The sequence below is a fragment of the Acomys russatus genome, chromosome 25 (genome assembly GCF_903995435.1).
Source record: "Acomys russatus chromosome 25, mAcoRus1.1, whole genome shotgun sequence".
Classification (NCBI taxonomy): Eukaryota; Metazoa; Chordata; class Mammalia; order Rodentia; family Muridae; genus Acomys; species Acomys russatus.
This window is the reverse complement of record NC_067161.1, coordinates 50,374,870-50,395,913: the sequence shown is the minus strand read 5'-3', so window position 1 is coordinate 50,395,913 and position 21,044 is coordinate 50,374,870. Positions and strand designations below refer to the sequence as shown.

Genomic DNA, 21,044 nt, shown 5'->3' with positions numbered 1-21,044 from the left:
AGAGACAAAGAAGGTCTCTGGGTGTGACAATTAGACAATTGGGCGTGCGGAGGGGGCGCCCAGGCTGACGCCTCCCTCCAGCCGGGCTTCCACCTGTCCCAGCGCCGGGGAGCGGAGGCGGAGGGCGTCGGGTCTGAGTTCCCATCGCCTCCCGCCCGCCGCGGTGGGGGCAGGGCCGAGGGGCGTGGCTGTGCGCGGCTGGGAGGCTGGCCAGGGAGACTGAGGTGGCTACCAAGCTCAGCTATGGAGAAGCCAGAGCCCCTCGCGCCTGTTAGCGGCCTCAGTGCGGAGTCCCCTAGAGGGGTTTCTAGGGCGGTACCTGGAGGTGTCAGAGGTATACAGACAGACACCGGACAACCCTCCGGAGTCGCCTTGTTTCGCGGTTCTGACCCCCTCTTGGATCCCGGGGGCACTGTAATTCGCAGTCCTGGTCCTGTCCAGCGCTCTGAAGGGGTAAAGACCCTCAGTCCCCAAACCAGTGCGCATCTCCGGGAGGTTGCAGCCTGTAGCCTTGGGTCCAGCAAATCCCCTGGCACTGGAACTGATGCAACTAGGGTGTCCATCTCGGGGCCGGGGGATCCTAAAGTGTACAGCTCGGGGAGTGGTCCACACTCCGAGGCAACTTTATTACACTCTCGGAACTATGAGGAACAGCCCCGGAGTATCCTAAAAAACAGCAGCTCCATCTTGATGAAGAAAACCTCCAGTGCGGAGAAGTAAGCAGTTCGGCTGCTAGCCAGCAGCCCTGAGGCGGGAGGGAGGAGTGCTGGACACCCTGGGCCAGAAGCCAAGAAAAAACGGGGCCGGAGTCCTGAGACCGTGGTTGGGGAGGGCAGGTGAGGGCAATTGGGTTGGAAATCTGAGGTTCTGTGTCTTGGAGAGGGCAGCAGGTGTCACAGAAATCTTGGCCACGCAGCGCTGTGATTATCACTATCTGACTCCAATCCTCGCCTCTACGAGGGAATGTAAGAAGAGTTTGTGAAGGCCTGCAGGAAATGCAGGAGATGATCCCTCTGTTAGCAGAGGGGCCTGGAAGAGCGTCCTCCTTTGCTGTGCCCTTCCCTCACCTTAGGAAGTCCCAGCGCTGGGATGAGATGAATATCTTGGCTACCTATCACCCTGCTGACAAAGACTATGGCTTTATGAAGGCGGATGAGCCCAAGACCCCCTACCACAGGTGCTAAGCCCTTGGCCCTAGCTTTTCAGCCTAGACTCCTGTATAACAAGGGGCTATAAGGAAGAGGCAGAGAAGCCTTTGGTACTAGCCTCGCCTCCTCCACTGCAGGCTGCAGGACGATGATGCAGACCTGATTGCCGGGTCTTCTCTCAAGGTGACTCCTGAAGCACTGGCAGAGAGGTGAGAGTCCTGTGATAGATTAGCTGAGTTGTGCCCCCTACCCACCCCACCCCACCCCCACATCTCTGAGCCCCCGCTCAGAAAGCTTTGTCCTTTGGTCCCTAAAATGATAGGTACTACCGTCCCCCTCCCCTCAGGTTTGCCACAACGGACAATTTCCTCCCCAAGGTCCTCCAGTACGGAGACAGCAAAAGCTCAAAGACGCCCGACAACTTCGCCAAGACACGTATGTGAGGCAGGGCGGGCCTTGATGGAAGGGGGGGCAGGCATCAAGTGGGAGCGACCCTCTGGTCAAGGTCTGGAGAGAAAACCCAGCCTCCGCACCCACCCACAGACTCCAGTGACTTTGTCAAGCACCGAAAAATACACTATAATGAAGGGATGTTCCTGAAGACCTCGAAAAACCTGCCTTTGGCCAATGAGGAGGACAGCAGTGGATCTGGTGCCAACATTGGCAGTAGTATTCAAAGTGTGACAATGGACCTAAAGCCCAGGCCTGTGGAGAAAGGCTGGGCAGGTGTCAAAAATGACACTGACCTGGTGACTGACAGCCATGACCTAGACACCAATGGTTAGTGACAAGGGCCGCCAGGGACTGAAGGGTAGAGACAGGAGGCTGCTCCAGAGCTCAGATCTCCTCGGACTTTGCTTGTTTTCTTTTTTAAAAAATATATTTTATTGATTTATTCATATTACATCTCAATTGTTAGCCCATCCCTTGTATCCTCCCATTCCTCCCTCCCTCCCCACTTTCCCCCTACTCCCCTCCCCTATGACTGTGACTGAAGGGGACTTCCTCCCCCTGTATATGCTCATAGGGTATCAAATCTCTTCTTGGTTTTGCTTGTTTTCTTTTAAGATTTATTATGTATACAGTGGTCTGCCTGCATGTACACCTGCAGGCCAAAAGAAGGCACGCAACCTCATTATAGATGGCTGTGAGCCAACCTGTGGTTGCTGGGAATTGAACTCAGGACCTTTGGAAGAGCAATCAGTGCTCTTAACCTCTGAGCCATCTCTCCAGCCCCTTCTTTTGGTTTTTCAAGACAGGGTTTCTCTGTGTAGCCTTGGCTGTCCTGGATTCCCTTTGTTGACCAGGCTGGCCTCGAACTCACAGAGATCCACCTACCTCTGCCTCCCGAGTGCTGGGATTAAAGGTGTGCGCCACCACTGCTTGGCTTTGGTTCTCTTCAGCTCTCTGCTCCTCCATCCTATGCTGTATTCTGTTTTCTTCAGAGAGCACTGGCCCACAGCCCTGCTTAGTCTTATCGTGTGGTTGGAGGTGACTCCAGAGAAGAAAGGGGACAATTGGAGCTGAGTCTCCACTCAGGGTGGCCTCCAAAGATGGCAGGCTGGTGGACAGACTAAGAGAACCATTGGGGAGTGCAGAACCCCTGCAGCTTTTCTACCGGTGGCGGGGGTGAGGGGTGGGGGGCATAGGTGGCAGATGAGAACTTGTCACCTCAGTGCGCCCACCCAGGAGTGTCGGCACAGCGGGGGCCACAGACTCAAGACTGTCTGGGGTGATATTTTCAGACTCTGCCACCTATAGAGCCCAGTTCCCCTCAGCCTCTGAGTCTACCATCCGGGAGCGGGCTAATCTACAACGCAAGGAGTACTACAGCCAAGGACGCTACCTGAGGTCCTGCTCCCATCCAGAGCTCGAGGAGGACATAGAAGATGAACAGGACAGTGAGAGCTGCGGAGGGCAGCCTGGGCATGGGGGGTGGGGGTGGGGCAGAGCTGCGGAGGGCAGCCTGGGCATGGTGGGGGGCAGAGCTGCGGAGGGCAGCCTGGGCATTGTGGGGGGCAGAGCTGCGGAGGGCAGCCTGGGCATGGAGGGGGGCAGAGCTGCGGAGGGCAGCCTGGGCATGGAGGGGGGCAGAGCTGCAGAGGGCAGCCTGGGCATGGGGGGGGGGTGCAGAGCTGCGGAGGGCAGCCTGGGCAGGGGGGTGGCAGAGCTGCAGAGGGCAGCCTGGGCGGGGGGGGGGCAGAGCTGCGGAGGGCAGCCTGGGCGGTGGGGGCAGAGCTGCAGAGGGCAGCCTGGGCGGGGGGGGGGGGGGCAGAGCTGCGGAGGGCAGCCTGGGCGGTGGGGGCAGAGCTGCGGAGGGCAGCCTGGACAGGGGGGGCAGAGCTGTGGAGGGCAGCCTGGGCAGGGGGGGCAGAGCTGTGGAGGGCAGCCTGGGCGGTGGGGGCAGAGCTGCGGAGGGCAGCCTGGGCGGTGGGGGCAGAGCTGCGGAGGGCAGCCTGGGCAGGGGGGGCAGAGCTGTGGAGGGCAGCCTGGGCGGGGGGGGGGGGCAGAGCTGTGGAGGGCAGCCTGGGCGGGGGGGGGGGGGCAGAGCTGCGGAGGGCAGCCTGGGCGGTGGGGGGCAGAGCTGTGGAGGGCAGCCTGGGCAGGGGGGGCAGAGCTGTGGAGGGCAGCCTGGGCGGGGGGGGGGCAGAGCTGTGGAGGGCAGCCTGGGTGGGGGGCGGGCAGAGCTGTGGAGGGCAGCCTGGGTGGGGGGCGGGGCAGCGCTGTGGAGGGCAGCCTGGGCGGGGGTGGGCAGAGCTATGGAGGGCAGCCTGGGCCGGGGTGGGCAGAGCTGTGGAGGGCAGCCTGGGCAGGGGGGGCAGCGCACGCAGGCGCCCCAGCTCCAGCCTTCATCTCATATTACTTCCTGGCTCCTCAGGTTTGACTTGGGTTACTGAGAATCCCAACGGCACTTCGGGTCCTGTTGGAAGCCCCTTTGGGTGTGACAAAACCATTTAGGGCTCTTTGGACATATCCGTGACTGCTATAACCTGGGGAAGGCCCCGTCTCCCCAGGCCTGGCTCTTAGCAAGCTCCACCCTCCCAGCCCCCCAGTTCCTACTAGGCCAGTGTATGAGCTGTATGAGTGACAGGCAGGAAAGGAGGCCCTAAGCAGCCTAGAGTCTAATGCCTACATTATAGAGAACGGACACCAGGGATGCGGACGGGGCCTGAGGACCCCGCAAGCCTCCTAGCGTCAGCCATGGACTCTGTGCCTCCTCCTTGACTCCTCTCTGCCACTCCACCCCTCTTTAGTTAGTACCATGTCCTCCAGAGTCAGTGGGTCTCGGTGGCCTCCAGCGGTTGGGCTAGTGGATTGAGGTGCCAAAGCTCAGGGGGCTCAGGAAAGGAACATGGAGGTAACCAGAGCCACCCCCAAGCTGGGGCAGGCACAGATGTGAGCCTGGGCAGAGGCAAGGGGGTGCCTGCACTGACCAGGGAGGCAGAGGGGTTGCCTCGGTAGGTTCTAGAGACTTGAGGGTCACGTGGACGAGAGCTTACCCCTGCTGCCAGAAAGCCCAACCTCTTCTTTCTCTAGATGAAACCTTGAGGCTGCAGTGGACGCAGGAAAAAGAACATAGACCGTGGAAAATGTAGCCAACTGGAGGTGGGGTGAGGGCAGCCTTCCCTGGCCCTTTCCACTCTGATGGTGGACAATAAAGACAACTCCAGGAGTCTGAGTGCCGGGAATTGGATGGCCAGACTGGGAGAGTGGGAAGGGTGTTCATGCACAATAAACCAGGGAAGCAGAGCTGAGAGCAGGCCGCTGAGGGCAACCCAAGGGACTGGGCTCCTAGGGTCAAGCACTTAGCGGCTAGTCTAGAGCAGCAAAAGCACACATTTGGCCAGGTGATGGTGGCACACGCCTGTAATCTCAGCACTCGGGAGGCAGAGGCAGGCGGATCGCTGTGAGTTCAAGGCCAGCCTCGTCTACAGACCGAGTCCAGGACAGCCAAGGCTACACAGAGAGAGACCCTGTCTTGAAAAGCAAACAAACAAACCAAAATCTAATTCAAGGACAGTTTGTTTTATGTAGTGAGATCCTGTTTCAAAACATGAAACAAAGCCTAGGGTTGTTTTGGTTTTTTTGTTTGTTTGTTTTTTTCTTTTTGTTTTCCCCCACACTCCCGAGACAAGGTTTCTCTGTGTAGCCTTGGCTGTCCTGTTCTCGGTTTGTACACCAGGCTGGCCTTGAACTCACGGAGATCCACCTGCCTCTGCCTCCTGAGTGCTGGGATTACAGGGGTGCAGCACCACGCCTGGCCTTAAATGGGTTTTTTAAAAATCACTTAGTTTATTCACTTAACAAAGCGCATCTGTGGAAGTCAGAGGCCTTCCAGAGTAAGTTCTACTGTGGCTTCTGGAGATAAACTCAGGTTGTCAGAGGCCTTCCAGAGTAAGTTCTACTGTGGCTTCTGGAGATAAACTCAGGTTGTCAGGCCTGCTGTGTGACAAGCACTGACACACAGTGAGCCACTTTGCTGGCCCCAAAACCTAGGATCTTAAAAGGGCTCAAGCTTGGACTGGAGAGATGGCTTAGTGGTTAAGAGGACTGGCTTCTCTTCTAGAGAACCCAGGTTCAATTCCCAGCACCCACAAGGCAGCCTACAACTGTCTGTAACTCAAGTACCAGTGGATCTGACTCCCTCACACAGATACCCATGTATGCCAAATGTACATGAAAATAAATAAAGATTATTTTTTTAAAAAGGCTCAAGCTTGCAGCAGAATGGCAATGTCTGATTGAATTAATTACCATAAATTTATTAACGCCATTTTTGTTTGTTTTGTTTTTCGAGACAGGGTTTCTCTGTATAGCCCTGGCTATCTTGGAACTTGCTCTGTAGACCAGGCTGGCCTCGAACTCAGATCTACCTGCTGAGTACTGGGATTAAAGGTGTGTGCCACCATTGCCCAGCTATAAATGGGTGTTTATCTCATAAATGAGGAGACATGGGTCAGAGAATTGTCCAGGGTCACACACGCTTTGAGGTGTTTGTTTGTTGTTTATACAGAGGGTCTCTCACTATGTAGCCTAGGCTGGCCTATAACATGTTCTGTAGACCACACCGGTCTTAACTTCACAGAGATCTACCTGCCTCTGCTGTAACAAGGCCACCATGCCCGACTAGTCACACAATGTCTGAAGTGGACGGGGGCATTTGACACCACGATGTCCTCCTTACAAGCTTATTCACCCAACAGAGAAATAGTAGTGTCCCAGGAGGAAGATGACAGCAGCCTCTGGGGGGCGGGACTGTGGTTTCTCTGATCTCAGTACCCCTCCACCCAGGCCCCACCCCTACCCCTCCCAGAGCTGCCTATAAGTAGTGGGGTAAGAGCTCCTTCCCTGGTCACCCCTTTCCCTTTGGGGAAAGAGTTGGAGACCCAGGCCCTACCTACCGGAAGACATCCACACCCCTCCTGGCGGGTGGGGAGCACATCTATCTACGTCCTCACCTGCCTGGCCTCCAGGGACCCTGGACCAGAGCAGGCCATCCAAGATGACGGTCAAGCTAGATTTTGAAGAATGTCTCAAGGACTCCCCCCGCTTCCGGTAAGTGTGTGCAGGTCCACCAGGCTGAGGAGGGGGGCGGAAGGCCCCACATGCCCACACACACAGCATTCCCCACAGGCCAGACCTCCCGTAGAGCCTAGGGACAGGAGGGAACTGGTGGGAACTGGTGCCTCTGCTGTTCAGCCCAGGCTCTCAAACCAGGCGTGGTGTGTCACGCCTGTAATCCCAGCACTTGGGAGGCTGAGGCAGGAAGGTTGCTCTGAGCTCCAGACTAACCTGGGCCTTTAAAAACAAAGGCCCATGCTCTCCACAGCTCTTCCTACTGTGCACCATCTTGCCTTTATAACCGGCATTCCTTCTTCCTTCTCACTGGAACCCCTCCCCCAGCACCTGCCCTGGGCGGTTAGCAACTTCCTGCCCTGGCCACATCCACCCTCCTCTTCTTCCTGCTCTGGTCTGAGTTATTGAAGCTTAGAATGTGATGGTGGCACATGAGCTATTAGCCGGCTTGTGGGTGGGTGGCCTTTTTCAACCCATAGCTCAGTCTGCCTGCACCCGCCACCCCATGACTCCAACCCCCACCTTGATAAACTGAGCACCCAGGGGACCTAAGCACTGTCCCCATGACCCCCCTCCCCTCCCTTTCCCAGAGCCTCGATTGAACTGGTAGAAGCTGAAGTGTCGGAATTGGAGACCCGCCTGGAAAAGGTGACCACGCCACGGAGAGATCCGGGATCAGATTCAAATGAGAGGGGCGGGGCCAGGGAGAGAGTGGGAGACTGGGAATGCATTACAGAGTCATCAGAGGTCAACTGTGCCTGGCCATGATGGCTCATAATTGTAAACGCATGCACCACACTTAAAATCTGGATATGGTGGCTCGTGCCTCTGCCCCTAGCACTCACTGGTGAAGCAGAAACAAGCAGATCTCTGTGAGTTCCAGACCAGCCAGGGCTACAGAGTGAGACTCTATTTATAAACAAACAAATAGAATAAAGCTGTGAGTGGTGGTGCATACCTTTGATTCCAGCACTTGGGAGGCAGAGGCAGGTGACTTTCTAGAGTTCAGAGATAAACTGGACTGCTCTCCATAGTATGTTCCAGGACAGAAGACAGACCCTGTCTTTAAAAATAAATAGGTTTTTTTGTTTGTTTGTTTTTTGGTTTGTTTGTTTGTTTGTTTAGGCAGAGTCATGTGTAGCCCAGGCTGGCTTTGAATTTTCCGTGTACTTGAGCCTCGTCCTGAATTCCCTGACCTCTGACCTCTACTCCCTTCCTGGAGATGGATTCACTCTTGAGCATGTTAAACAGGCTTGACTCTACCACCATAGCAAATCTTTTTTGTTTGTTTGTTTCCTTTGTGTTGTTGTTGTTTCCGAGACGGGGTTTCTTTGTGTAGCCTTGTCTGTCATAGACTTGCTTTGTAGACCAGGCTGGCCTCTGATCCGCCTGCCTCTGCCTCCCGAGTGCTGGGATTAAAGGTGTGTGCCACCAGGCCCAGCTTGTTTTTTGACAAGGTCATACTGCATGTCCTTGGCTGGCCTGGAACTTGCTATGTAGACAAGGCTGGGCCTCGAACTCATAAGAGCACTTCCTATTTCTGCCCCAAGAGTGCTGTTCAGTCCATCTGTCTGTCTGTCTATGTATCTATCCATCTATCGTGTGTGTGTGTGTGTGTGTGTGCGCGCGCACACAGGTGCACATACTATGATGGCTGTGGGGAGGTCAGTGGACAGTTTTCAGGAGTCACTTCTCCCTCCACCATGGGCTCCAGAACTGCATTTAGGTTGCCAGGCTTGTGTGGTGTATGTCTTTACCAGCAAAGCCATCTATCTCACTGGCCTGAAGTTGGCTTTTCTAAAGTGTGGTGGCACACGCCTTTAAACCCATCACTCAGGAGGCAAGGACAAGTGGATCTCTGAGTTTGAGGCCAGCCTGGTCTACATAGTGAGTTGCAGGACAGCCAGGGCTACTCAGAGAAACCCTGTCTTGAAAAAACAAGAAACCAAAAAAAAAAAAAAAAGAAAGAAAGAAAAAGAAAAAACAAGAAACAAACAAAAAAAAAGAAGTAACAAAGTGTTTGGAATCTATTCAAGTTGTCCTGTGCATTAATAGTTGCTCTTAATTGCTGTCTGTAATTCTCTCTTTTTTCTTTTCTTTCTCTCTCTCTCTCTTTTTTTTTTTTTTTTTTTTTTTGGTTTTTCAAGACAGTTTCTTTGTGTAGCCTTGGCTGTCTTGGACTCATTTTGTAGACCAGGTTGGCCTTGAACTCACAGCAATCCACCTGCCTCTGCCTCCCAAGTGGTACACCACCACGCCCAGCCCTGCAATTCTTACAGATGTAATTATTGGTTTAGAGTTTTTTCAAAATGGGGTTTCTCAGTGTAACAGAGGCTGTCCTAGACCAGGCTGGCCTCGAATTCACAGAGATCAGTCTGCCCCTTCCTCCTGATCTCTGGGATTAAAGGTGTGTACCACTAAGCCTGTCCCTGGTTTAGATTTTTTTTTTGTGGGGTGGGGGTTGGTTTCTTGAGACAAGGTTTCTCTGTGTAGCCTTAGCTGTCCTGGATTAAAAGCATGTACCACAATGTCTGGCTAGATTTTTTAAAACTTTATTCATCTTTATTTTATGTGCACTGATGTTTTGCCAGTATGTATGTCTATGTGAGAATGTTATCTTGGAGTTACAGACAGTTGTGAGCTGCCGTGTGGGTGCTGGGACTTGAACCTGGGTCCTCTGGAAGAGCAGTCCCTTAAACACTGAGCCATTTCTCCAGCCTCCCTGGTTTAGATTTACTTTTGCTTGTTTTGTTGAGACAGGGTCTTTCTATATAGCCGTGGCTGGCCTGTAACTTGCTATGTTGACCAAGCTGGCCCTAATCTCACAGAAATCTACTTGTCACAGAAATCTGCCTTCTGAGCACTGGGATTAAAGGTGTATGCCACCACTCCCATCTGGTTATTGGTCCTTTATTGTTTGTTTGGTTTTTCGAGACAGGGTTTCTTTGTGTAGCCTTGGCTGTCTAGACTGTAGACCAGGCTGGCCTGGAACTCAGCGATCCACCTGCCTCCTGAGTGCTGGGACTAAAGACGTGCGTCACCACGCCCGGCTTTGGTTCCATGAGAGGTCTTTTCTCATTTACGGGAGAAAGGGGCTTGTAGACAGGGAGAGCTGGACAGTCACTGATGCACACTGTGAGCTGCAGCCGTTTTTGTCCCCTTGTCACAGACTGACACAACTTGATCTGGTCAGTTTCCTGCACACTGCTGACCCTGCGAGCCACTTTCAACCCAAGCTGTAGTTCTCAGAAACTTCTCCAAACCCTGGGAGAAATGTACTGGGAACACACAGAGCCTGGGCTCCTGGCACCTGGCCATCTCCACACAAAGCCTCTCTGTGGCCTCTTACCACTCCGGGCCAAGCGGAAGGACTCCTCAGACACTCGCTCCATTCAAAAATATGGCGACTCATGGCCACTGTCTAGCATGTCACCTTCAGGGTGATTGCAGCCATAGCACTGTAGATAAGAGGGTCCTGGGGTGAGGAGAACGAGTTGGGGTTCTAGCTCAGCCACCTGGCTTTCCCTTCCCAGATCGGCCGGTTACAGCTCTTTGACCATTACCCGTGCGCAGAAACTGAGCACCCCAACATCTTCCTAGGCCCCCATCCTGAGGCCTAGAGTAGTAGTTAATATTTGCAAGGGAATGGTTTAGAGTAAGGAATGAAACACACACTCCCATCCCAACACACGGGTAGAGAGAGTAGTAAGAGACAGTACAGGAGGCTATGGTTTTAGGAGGAGCCCCTCATTGAAACAGGGCACACAAAAGCAGGTAGGATTAGATGGGAGAAAGATATTTGGGGAGTAGACTTAACAGTGACTTTGGGAGTAAGCTTTGGAGGGATGGGCTGAAACTTTGAAACAGGCCCAGGAAAAGGAAGCTGGGAAGCAGAAACAATGCCTTTGCAGGTGTGAGTTTGAAGTCTCGGGGTTGGGTTTGGGGGGGGGGGGTTGCGCTGCATCGGGCTGGGTGGGGCAGCGGATGAGATCAAGGAATTCAAGGAAGAGCTGTACAGTCTCGGGCCAGGGGAGAAGTGATGCAGGGGTGGAGGCTTCGCCAGTATGTTGGCTCTGGGGCTATTCCCTCTTGTCCTCTTCTCTCCCAGCTCCTGAAGCTGGGTTCCTGTCTCCTGGAGAGCGGGCGCCATTACCTCGCAGCCAGCCGTGCCTTCCTCGTCGGCATTTGTGACCTGGCTCACCTGGGTCCACCAGAGCCCATGATGGCGGTATGCGAGCATTCTGGAACCAGGGCTGTGGATGCTGAGGGGCGGGGCCGACCTGGGGTCTGGCAGAGCAGGGTCCAGCAGGCAGGATGTAGAGTTAGAGAGACGGTGACGTCCCATACCTGGTACTTTCTCCTGGGGTTTTCTTGCCTAGGAGTGTCTGGAAAAATTCACCGTGAGCCTGAACCACAAGCTGGACAGCCACGCTGTGAGTGGAGACGCGGGGCCCGGAGACGGTGGACCGGTCGGGGCAGGGCTGACCAAGATCCTGACTCTGACGTGCTGGTTCCTTCCCACAGGAACTTCTTGATGCCACTGAACACACACTGCAGCAGCAAATCCAGACTCTGGTCAAGGAGTGAGACGGGAGGGGAAGGGGGCTTATTCTTCAGAAAGTAGCCCTCCACCTCTCTTACCCCAGGAGGAGCTATGAGGGCGGGTGGGAAGTGGCCTGGCTTGGGTCTTGCCAGGCCACGATTCCCAGGACTTCCCTCTCCTACGCAGGCTAACTGATAGGATATGGACGGGCTTCACTCCGAGATCTTCTCCTGGGGCAGAAGGGTAAGTCTGGAATTTTGTTTTGTCTCCCCTAACTCCAGAGGTCTCCGGGGTTTCCGAGAGGCTCGCAGGGACTTCTGGCGAGGGGCTGAGAGCCTAGAGGCCGCTCTTACCCACAACGCAGAGGTCCCCAGGCGCCGTGTCCAGGAAGCAGAGGATGCTGGAACCGCTTTGAGGATCGCTCGAGCTGGGTACCGGAGTCGGGCACTGGATTATGCTCTGCAGGTTGGTGCCTACCCCCTCCTCTCCCCTGTCCACCCTCCCCCGTCTCCCCTCCCCCATTCTGTATCCCCCCCCCCCAAAGATACCTGGATACCTTGAGAGGAGTCCCCAGGGTGCGATGGGAGAAAGTGCTGTGATTTTTAAGACTGACCGGAAGTCTTTTGGGGCCTTAGGTCAATGTGATCGAAGATAAGAGGAAATTTGACATCATGGAGTTCGTGAGTTTCCGGGGCAGCAAAGATGGAGAGGAACCTGCTGACTGAGCAGGAGGGAAGGGGGAGAGAGGCGGGTACCCTTCCTCAGTTCTGACCCCTGCCACCTTGTGCATCAGGTGCTGCGCTTGGTAGAGGCCCAGGCTACCCATTTCCATCAGGGCCATGAAGAGCTAAACCGGCTGGCTCAGTATCGGAAGGAATTGGGCGCCCAGGTAAGAGCTCTTGGGCAGTTGGTACAGGGAGGTTAGGGGAGGCTAACACGACTCTCTTGGCCTGACTGGGGCAACTCAAAACCATCTGAGATGCCCCTGCTATGCCCAGTTGCACAGCCTGGTCTTGAACTCGGCTCGGGAGAAGAGAGACATGGAACAGAGACACGTGCTGCTGAAGCAGAAGGTGAGGGCTGGCTGGGGAGAGCCGGGCAGGCGGGAGGGAAGCCCGCCTGCGCCCTGCCCTGTGCCTGTCCCAGCTGCCTTTGATCCTCTCCTCCCCAGGAGCTGGGTGGGGAGGAGCCAGAGCCAAGCCTAAAGGAGGGGCCTGGTGGCTTGGTAATGGAAGGACATCTTTTCAAGCGGGCCAGCAATGCATTTAAGACGTGGAGCAGGTAAGAGGACAGCTGCCTCAGGTGAACCGGCCGGCTGAACGGTCACGTGTGAACCTCAGCCAGCTACAACCGCAGTCAGCACAGGCAGACAAATGCCACACATAAATAAGTCGCAGATAAGTCGCAGGCTGTGTTAGAAGGTAATAATAAAACCCCTGGGACAATGGCGCACCCCTTTAATTCCAGCACTGGGGAGGCAGAGGCAGGCAGATCTCTGTGAGTTCAAGGCCAGCCTGGTCTACACAGCAAATTCCAGGACAGCCAGGAATACATAGAGGAACCTGTCTCAAAAACAAACAAACAAACAAACAAAAATCCACAAGAGTTTAGATGTGATGATGCCTGTCATCTCAGCACTGTAGAGGCTGAAGCTGTAAGATTTTTAATTTAGCCATGGGGGGGGGGGGCGGGGGGGGCGGGGGTGGCGCGCGCCTTTAATCCCAGCACTCAGGAGGCAGAGGCAGGCGGGTCCCTATGAGTCTACAAAGTGAGTCCAGGTCAGCCAAGGCTACACAGAGAAACTCTGTCCCGAAAAAGCCAAAAATAAAATTAGTTTAAAATTAATGAATTTTAATTTAAGGTTTCTGGTGAGACAGTTCCAAAGCAAAACCCTGTTTAAAAAGGGGGTAGGATGAGAAAAGGGGTAATAATGTTATAGAAGAAAAAAAATACAGCAAAGGACATAGGATCTGTGTAAAGAGGATGAAATTTAGTTTCAGTTTCTCTCCCTCTTCCCCCTCCCCCCCACACCCTCCCCATGTCTGTGTGTGTGTGTGTGTGTGTGTGTGTTGAACTAGGGCTTTTGACCATGCTAGGCAAGGGATCCACCCCTGAGCTACATCCACAGTCCAGGGTTCTGGATTCTAAATAAACTGCCAGGGCCTGCCTGGGCTTGGTGGCTCATGCCTGCAAAGGTGGCACTTGGGAGGAGGCAGGACATCTGGGAAACTTACTATGTAGCCAAGGATGACCTTGAACTCCTGATCTTCCTGCCTCTGCCTCCCATGAGCTGGGACTGCAGGTGTGCACCACCGTGCCTGGCTAACTTTTTTTTTTTTTTTTTTTTTTTGGTTTTTCGAGACAGGGCTTCTCTGTGTAGCCTTTGCTATCCTGGACTCACTTTGTAGACCAGGCTGGCCTCGAACTCACAGCGATCCGCCTGCCTCTGCCTCCCGAGTGCTGGGATTAAAGGCGTGCGCCACCACGCCCGCCTGGCTAACTTCTGAGCCGGGATTTCCAGGGTAGCTGAGGGAAGAATATTGCTAATAGTTAGGTCTTGAGTCCCCTGGGTGTCAGCAAAACTGGAGCTGCCGCCCTGGACTGGGCAGGACAGGAGGAGGAGCTACAATGGCTACAGAGCCACACTAGGGCTTTGCAGACACTGGTAGGGCTTTGAAGGCTACAGTGACAAAACCGGGAAAGCCCTACAGGGTTTGAAACAGAGTGGTGGCACGCCTTGATGTGACTGTTAGGTCCTGCTGCAGGGCGTGGCTGGCATGCTCCGCCCTCTACCAAGGGGCGGGGCTTCCCCTCTCCCAGAGAGTCACTATGTAAACCAGACACTTTGGTTCCAGGGTGTCTCTCGTTTGTTTTTTCCTACACCTCCCAACCCTCTCTCCTTCCCCACCCCACCCCAGCGCTCGCTCCCCCTTTCTTCATCTTTCAGAACCACCACCAACCCATATGGGACCAAATTAGAAAATGGAGCCCCTCCCCCAACATAGTTCCACTTGTCAAACGCTGTAGGAATAAGCCTGGTGTGATGCCAGCAGTTGCAGGAGACTCCGGTGAGAGGGTTGCACATTTGAAGTCAGCCTGGACCACAGAGAGATTTTTAGGCAAGCCTGGGCTACATGGCAAGACCCTGCCTCAAACAAATAATTGTGGGAGTGATTCCAGCACCCTCACGAGACACCCAGAAATGGTGTTTACCACTGTTACAGCTGTCTCCTGCTACTGTCCCCTTCAACACTGGCCACGCTAGGGAAAAAATTGCAACAGTAAGCTTATTTTAGTTAAAAACAAAACAAAACAAAACCACTGGGTGTGGTGGCATATTCCTATGAGCCTAGGCGTTTGAGGTTGAGGCAGGAGAATCAGGAGTTGAAGGCTGGCCTTTCTGCCATCTGCTGGAAGGTAAGTAAGCTTCATTAGCACGTCCAAACTGGGCTGTCCAAGGTATGAACACCCCTTAGCTGATCCACTCTGCGTGGCTTCCATCAGCCCACCCTTCTCTCCTCTCCTCTCCTGAGCTCCTTAGGGGGCACAGAGCGCAGTGCCTGTCTGCCTACACACACACACACACACACACACACACACACACACACACCAGCTGCCCATGCATTTAACCCCTTCCATCCCCTCCAGACGCTGGTTTACCATCCAGAACAACCAACTGGTTTACCAGAAGAAATATAAGGTAGGTAAGTCCTGGGTGGGTGGCTGAGCGCTAGAGAGCCTCAGCCCTTGCTTACTACGGCCCGCTCTTGGTCCCCTTGTCACTGTCTGCCAGGACCCTGTGACTGTGGTGGTGGACGACCTTCGTCTCTGTACAGTGAAGCTCTGTCCAGACTCGGAAAGGCGTTTCTGTTTCGAAGTAGTGTCCACCAGCAAGTGAGTACAGTCCCTTGGGCAGCATTCTCATGTCTGAATATTTACAAACCCCCACCAAAAAGAGGCCCCGTGTGCAGTTCTGGGCCCCTGGGTGGTTGGGCTGAGGCAGGGAGCCTAGGCTGAGAGCACAGGCGGTGGTAGGAGGTATTTTGGAGGATGCTGTCAATTGCTACAGAAGTACAGGTGCTCCACTTAGGACGGGAATTGCCTTCCAATAAATTTACTCTCAGTCGAAAAGATCTTGAAAAATCTACTGTACACATAGCTTAGCCTAGACTTAGCTTACCTTAAACATGCCAGAAACCGTTAGTCTACAGTTACAAACCTCTTTTATAATAAAGTGCCATTGAAGCCGGGCATGGTGCACACGCCTTTAATTCTAGCACTTGGGAGGCAGAGGCAGGTGGATTGCTGTGAGTTTGAGGCCAGCCTGGTCTACAAAGTGAGTCTAGGACAACCAAGGCTACACAGAGAAACCCTGTCTGGAAAAAACAAACCAAAACAAAACAAAACAAAAAAAAATGCTATTTAATACTGAAAACTAAAATAAAAATGGTTGTATAAATACAGCTTTTTGCATCAATATTGAAAAGTAGTAAGTCAGGGACCACCTGAATTTCAATACAGCTGATAGCCAGGTGTGGCACACGCATGTATAATGTCATTAAGTTTGAGGGGCAGAGCCTGTTCCCGTCTCAAGATTAAACAGACCAGTGAGATGGCTCAGCAGCCAAGCTTGATGATCTGAGTTCAATCCCCAGGACCCACCTGATGGAAGGAGAGACCAACTCCGCAGCATAGTACGTACACGTGTGCACATACAAATGCACATTTGATAATGCAGTCTTCTCCTTGTTGTTTTTTCCAGAAGGGCTTTCACTGTGTGTGTGGCCCTGGCGGTCCTGGAACTCACTCTGTGGCTTTGAACTTAGACATCCACCTGCCTCTGCCTCCCCAGTGCTGGGATTAAAGGTGTGAGCCACCAATAACTGGCTAATGTAGTCTTTTTTTTTTTTTTTTTTTTTAAAGTTCAAGGCCTGCCTGGCCTATTTTCAAGTTTGAAGTTAGTCTGGGCTGTGTATCAGGCCCTGTCTCAAGCTAAAATAAGCATGGTCTGGTTGTCACGCGCAGGCAGTGTTTGCCTAACCAGACCCACATGTTCACAGATCTGCAGTGGTCAAATTTATATATACAGCTGAGCAACAGCTGGATGTGAGCTTGCCCATTCTGCCTCATGGCCCTCTGGCCTCAGACCTCCACCTCCGTCATTGTCGCCACTGCCCACAGGTCCTGCCTCCTCCAGGCTGACTCTGAGCGTCTCCTGCAGCTGTGGATAGGTGCCGTTCAGAGCAGTATCGCCTCCGCCTTCAGCCAGGCTCGCCTGGAGAACAGTCCTCGGGGGCCAGGCCAGGTACCGTGACATGGCCACTCGGAACCGTGCTGCCCTGAGAGATGGAGCCTCGCCCATAGGCCCCTTGGTCATCCTTTCTTCTCCTGTTTCCCTTAGGTCTCAGGACACCTTGCTCTGGGCGCTGCTGCCACTCTGGGCTATGGTGGGGCAGCCAGAGGAAGGGAACCTGGGGGGTCTGGGCAGGTGGTGGCCCAGGTACAAAGCGTGGATGGAAACGCTCAGTGCTGCGACTGCAGGGAGCCAGCCCCAGAGTGGGCCAGCATCAACCTCGGCGTCACGCTCTGCATTCAGTGTTCCGGCATCCACAGGTCATTGGCTAAGACCCCAAGCATAAGCCTTGCTCCCAACTACAGTACAGGCCATCATACGGGCTTCTCCCACGCACCCTACCCTGGCTTTTCTCCTCTGTCACTGGTCACCAAACTTGCTGTACAAAGTGCATGTGAAGCCGGGCAGTGGTGGCGCATGCCTTTAAGCCCAGCACTTGGGAAGCAGAGGCAGGTGGACTGCTGTGAGTTTGAGGCCAGCCTGGTCTACAAAGCAAGTCCAGGATAGTCAAGGCTACACAGAGAAACCCTGTGTCAAAAAAACCAAAAGAGAAAACAAAAACAAACAAAAAAACCAAAGTGCTTGTGAGTTGGGTGTGCGTAGCCTTGGGGGCGGCTAGATGAATTTATTGTCTTGATCAGAGGAAGCAGGGGTTAGGGGTGCTGAGGGTGGGACAGCTAACAGACCCTAAAGAGAGAAGGGGTTGTGAGGTCCCAGCAAGTTGTTTATTTAATGTATATGAGTGCTTTATCTCCATGGACACCTGCAGGCCAGAAGAGGGCATCAGATCCCAGTGTAGATGGTCGTGAGCCACCATGTGGTTACTGGGAATTGAACTCAGGACCTCTGGAAAAGCAGGTGGCGCTCTTAACTGCTGAGCCACCTCTCCAGCCTCCTAGCAAGTTCTATACAAAGAGTGTTCCAGACCAAAGTACCACAAGCAAAGTAAGGAGGGTAGAGAATAGGAGGCTGTAACCGGAGATTACGACAGGAATGGCGAGCAGGCTAGCTCCAGGCCTCTGCTGCCCCGCCTCCTGGCCCCACTGCTCTGCGCCCCCACACAGGCCTAGCCTCTGAGTCTTCTGTAGCAACAGCTTCCCAGGCCACCACCCACACAGGGCCTGACTCCCCTGCTGGCCCTGCAGGAGCCTGGGCGTGCATTTCTCCAAAGTCCGGTCTCTGAACCTTGACTCCTGGGAACCAGAACTGGTGAAGGTAACTAAAGATGCTGTGGAGACAAAGGACTGAGGGGTCCCCGGGGGTCAGATGCTAACCCCTTTCCCCAACCTCTTTCTCTTGGCTTCTTCTGGGCCTCCCGAAGCTTATGTGTGAGCTGGGGAATGTCGTTATCAACCAGATCTACGAGGCCAGGGTGGAGGCCATGGCGGTGAAGAAGCCAGGGCCCAGCTGCTCCCGGTGAGGCTAGGGTGGCGGTGCCCGGGCGTGGCGGTGCCAAGGGGCCTGAGGGACCAAAGACTCTCTCTTCCCAACCTCCAGGCAGGAAAAGGAAGCCTGGATTCATGCCAAGTATGTGGAGAAAAAGTTCTTGACCAAGCTTCCTGAAATTCGAGGGCGGAGAGGTGGCAGGGGACCCCCAAGAGGACATCCTCCTGTGCCTCCAAAGCCTTCCATCAGGCCGCAGCCAGGGGTTGTCAGATCCAAGTCAGGTAGAGATCTGTTTGCCTTGTTGCTTATGTGCAGTGCTGGGTCAGGGCCTGTAGGGAGGCAGGGTGTGAGGTCCTGGGGCCTGGAGGAAGGTTGGAAGGACTGAACTACAGTGTCAGGAGGTTACAGTAGGGTTTGCCACTGACGTGGGGAACAGTGTGGGGTGGAGTGTGTCAGGGAGCCCCCCAAAGGGGCATCTCCTGCATGAGAGAAGATTGAGCTGGGCGTCTCTGAAGGTCAGAAAAGAAGGCTATGAGCCTTGCCAGGGCAGAGGAGGGTGAGAGCTGAGTCTGTCGGAGTCAGTCCGCCTCTGGCATCCAGCCAGTCTGGGAGATGAGTGATAACTATCTCTCCCACACCCAGGGCCCTGCACACACACACACACCCGACACGTACACACATCACTCCCGTCTCTCACCACAGCCCTGAGTCACAAGGGCCTCACCACGATTTGGACGTGACTTACTCCACTGCAGCATCTGGGCCAGAGCTGAGGCTTCTCTGCCCAGACCTGACACTGATTCTCCTTCACAGAGTCCCCATCTGATGACGTAGGGAGCCTGCACCCTGGGGCCCTGCTGTTTCAAGCCGCTGGACAGCCTCCGTCTCTTCCTACCATGGCTGATGCCCTGGCGCACGGAGCGGATGTCAACTGGGTCAATGGGAGCCAGGGGAATGCCACACCTCTGATCCGGGCTACAGCTGCTGTGAGGACTTCCCTTACTCTACCCCAAGGCTCCCCTGATTCTCCTCAGGGTCTCCATCCCATAGGGAAAGACGGGGTGTTGAAAGTGTGGTGTGGAGATTTTTGGATCCACCGCTTACGTGAGATTTTAAACAAGTTGTCAATCTCTGTGCCTTTGTCTCCTGTAAACTAGGACCAGTGGGAGGCCCGAGAGATGGCTCAGTGATCAGGAGCACGTGCTGCACTTGCTGAGGACCCAGGATTCAGTTCCCAGCACCCACAAGGCAGCTCATAACTAACTCCAGTGCCAGGAGATCCAACACCCTCTTCTAGCTAGATGGTTGTGAGCCACCATGCGGTTGCTGGGAATTGAACTCAGGACCTTTGGTAGAACAGCCAGTGCTCTTAACCTCCGAGCCATCTCTGCAGCCCCACCCCCATAGATTTACTACATCAGCATGTAATAATGGCAGCTAAGCCTGACACCTATTTGTACATCGAACGCCACACTCCTATCATTGTAATTACACATCCTAAAATACCTAGAAATCCACCTTAATGTCGTCATCCCCTTTTCGGCCGCTCTCCATGCAGAATTCTCTTCTGGCCTGTGAGTTTCTCCTCCAGAATGGGGCAAACGTGAACCAAGCAGACAGTGCTGGCCGCGGCCCACTCCACCATGCCACCATCCTTGGCCACACAGGGTAGGGAGCAACGGAAATGTCACCGTGGGGAAGGAAGGAGACTGGAGGATGGCCACCACTGACTTTGGCTGTCCTCTCTAGGCTCGCTTGCCTGTTCCTGAAACGGGGTGCAGATCTTGGGGCTCGAGATGCAGAAGGCAGGGACCCTCTGGCTATTGCAATGGAAACGGCCAATGCTGACATCGTAACCCTGTGAGGATGCCAGAGGGTCAGGCTAGTGCTCGGACAGTCTGTTCACCTATGGGCCGGGACTAATGCCCAAACCAGGGCGAGGTCTGGAAAGGGGTGTGGTCAAGCTCCCGGTGGGTGCTGGGGTGGAGCTGGAGCTCATCACAGGAGCCACTTATTAGGACATTGCAGAAGGGTTTCTGTGTTTGCTTTTTGAGCACTATTCCTGGGGGGCACTTTTAAAGGAGTGATGCAGCTCAGCAAATGGGGAGCTGGACAAAGGACGGGGAGTTATGAAGAGTTGAAGTCTTTTATTCCTTAAATCCCTCAGGCTACGATTGGCAAAGATGAGGGAGACGGAAGCCGCTCAGGGCCAGGCAGGTAAAGTAGCCACATATCCCTCCCCCACCCCAGGCCCACATCACAACTTCTGACTCCTGCTTACCTGTCCTCTTGGTGCCCAACTGCATTAATGCCGTTGTTTATTGATCGTAACAAATGTGCCTGACCCTTCGAACAAAGAAAAAGGCACAGGTGGTACGCTTAGGATGCATGCGCGCGCGCACACAGACACACACACACACACACAGACACACACACACACACACACACACGAGGCCAGCCTGGTCTACAAAGTGACTCCAGGATAGTCAAGGCTACACAAAGAAACCCTGTCTCCAAAACTCCCCCCACCCCACCCCCTCAAAAAAAAGGATGCACACACACTTCAAGTTTGCTCTGCCGGACCGGCCCCTACTGCCCGTGATGCTCTTCGTAGTAACCCAGCTGTGCAGCTGCCCAGCCTTTCCTCTGTCTTCCTCAGGAGATGAGACTTATCTCGACATATTCCGAGACTTCTCCCTCATGGCGTCAGACGATCCAGAGAAACTGAGCCGTCGTAGTCACGACCTCCATACTCTTTGATTCCACGCCCCTCCCCACCCTGCCTTGGCCTGTTCTCCATTAAAGTCTCTCAGCTTTGCCTTTTTAAATATTTCTCAGATCGTTTACTGTGCGCCACCTGGGGGCCCGGCAGAGTGTTGGGCGCGGTGGCCACTCATGTGCCTGTTTGTCCTGGCTTCTCGTGAGGTTAGGATTTCTCTTAGCAAAGGAAGTGCCTTTGCGGGAGGGGCTCAGGCGCTCAGGGAAGCCGTCGCGTGGGGACCGGGATGGCCCGAAAGCATCCCCGGAATGCGATGGC

The 21,044-nt window shown here is 54.2% G+C and overlaps 3 protein-coding genes across 6 annotated transcripts in view; 2 read left to right on the top strand and 1 right to left on the bottom strand.

Moving 5' to 3' along the window:
• Positions 1-21,044, bottom strand: part of Gps2 (G protein pathway suppressor 2) — a 177,628-nt gene that overhangs the window by 15,631 nt on the left and 140,953 nt on the right. The window lies entirely within an intron of this gene.
• On the top strand, positions 56-4,863 carry LOC127208114 (uncharacterized). Its single transcript, XM_051167490.1, has 8 exons — positions 56-716; positions 1,073-1,177; positions 1,286-1,357; positions 1,495-1,583; positions 1,692-1,928; positions 2,894-3,058; positions 4,027-4,065; positions 4,686-4,863. Exons 1-8 carry the CDS (start codon positions 244-246, stop codon positions 4,742-4,744), a joined length of 1,239 nt encoding a protein of 412 aa, XP_051023447.1. The 5' UTR covers positions 56-243; the 3' UTR covers positions 4,745-4,863.
• Acap1 (ArfGAP with coiled-coil, ankyrin repeat and PH domains 1) lies at positions 6,564-20,822 on the top strand. 4 transcript variants are annotated; one of them, XM_051167459.1, is made up of 22 exons: positions 6,564-6,704; positions 7,316-7,373; positions 10,834-10,953; positions 11,105-11,158; positions 11,250-11,308; positions 11,550-11,733; positions 11,904-11,948; positions 12,062-12,157; positions 12,267-12,341; positions 12,440-12,549; positions 14,917-14,968; positions 15,062-15,162; positions 16,450-16,573; positions 16,670-16,881; positions 17,767-17,836; positions 17,943-18,037; positions 18,119-18,288; positions 18,821-18,993; positions 19,566-19,675; positions 19,757-19,867; positions 20,175-20,224; positions 20,667-20,822. In XM_051167459.1, exons 1-22 carry the CDS (start codon positions 6,652-6,654, stop codon positions 20,765-20,767), a joined length of 2,223 nt encoding a protein of 740 aa, XP_051023416.1. In that variant the 5' UTR covers positions 6,564-6,651; the 3' UTR covers positions 20,768-20,822. The 4 variants fall into 4 exon arrangements, with proteins under 4 accessions (XP_051023416.1, XP_051023415.1, XP_051023413.1 ...); XM_051167458.1 differs by lacking the exons at positions 19,566-19,675; positions 20,175-20,224; positions 20,667-20,822 and having other exon boundaries at positions 19,757-19,947; XM_051167456.1 differs by lacking the exons at positions 11,904-11,948; positions 20,175-20,224; positions 20,667-20,822 and having other exon boundaries at positions 19,757-19,946.

Bases quoted from the DNA above. Each gene is read 5' to 3' on its own strand.
- LOC127208114 (XM_051167490.1), top strand. From the start codon at position 244: ATGGAGAAGCCAGAGCCCCTCGCGCCTGTTAGCGGCCTCAGTGCGGAG. The intron at 1,178-1,285 runs GTGCTAAGCCCT...CCTCCACTGCAG, and splicing joins CCCAAGACCCCCTACCACAG to GCTGCAGGACGATGATGCAG. The intron at 1,358-1,494 runs GTGAGAGTCCTG...CCCTCCCCTCAG, and splicing joins CCTGAAGCACTGGCAGAGAG to GTTTGCCACAACGGACAATT.
- Acap1 (XM_051167459.1), top strand. From the start codon at position 6,652: ATGACGGTCAAGCTAGATTTTGAAGAATGTCTCAAGGACTCCCCCCGC. The intron at 18,994-19,565 runs GTGAGGACTTCC...CTCTCCATGCAG, and splicing joins TGATCCGGGCTACAGCTGCT to AATTCTCTTCTGGCCTGTGA. The intron at 19,868-20,174 runs GTGAGGATGCCA...TAAATCCCTCAG, and splicing joins AATGCTGACATCGTAACCCT to GCTACGATTGGCAAAGATGA.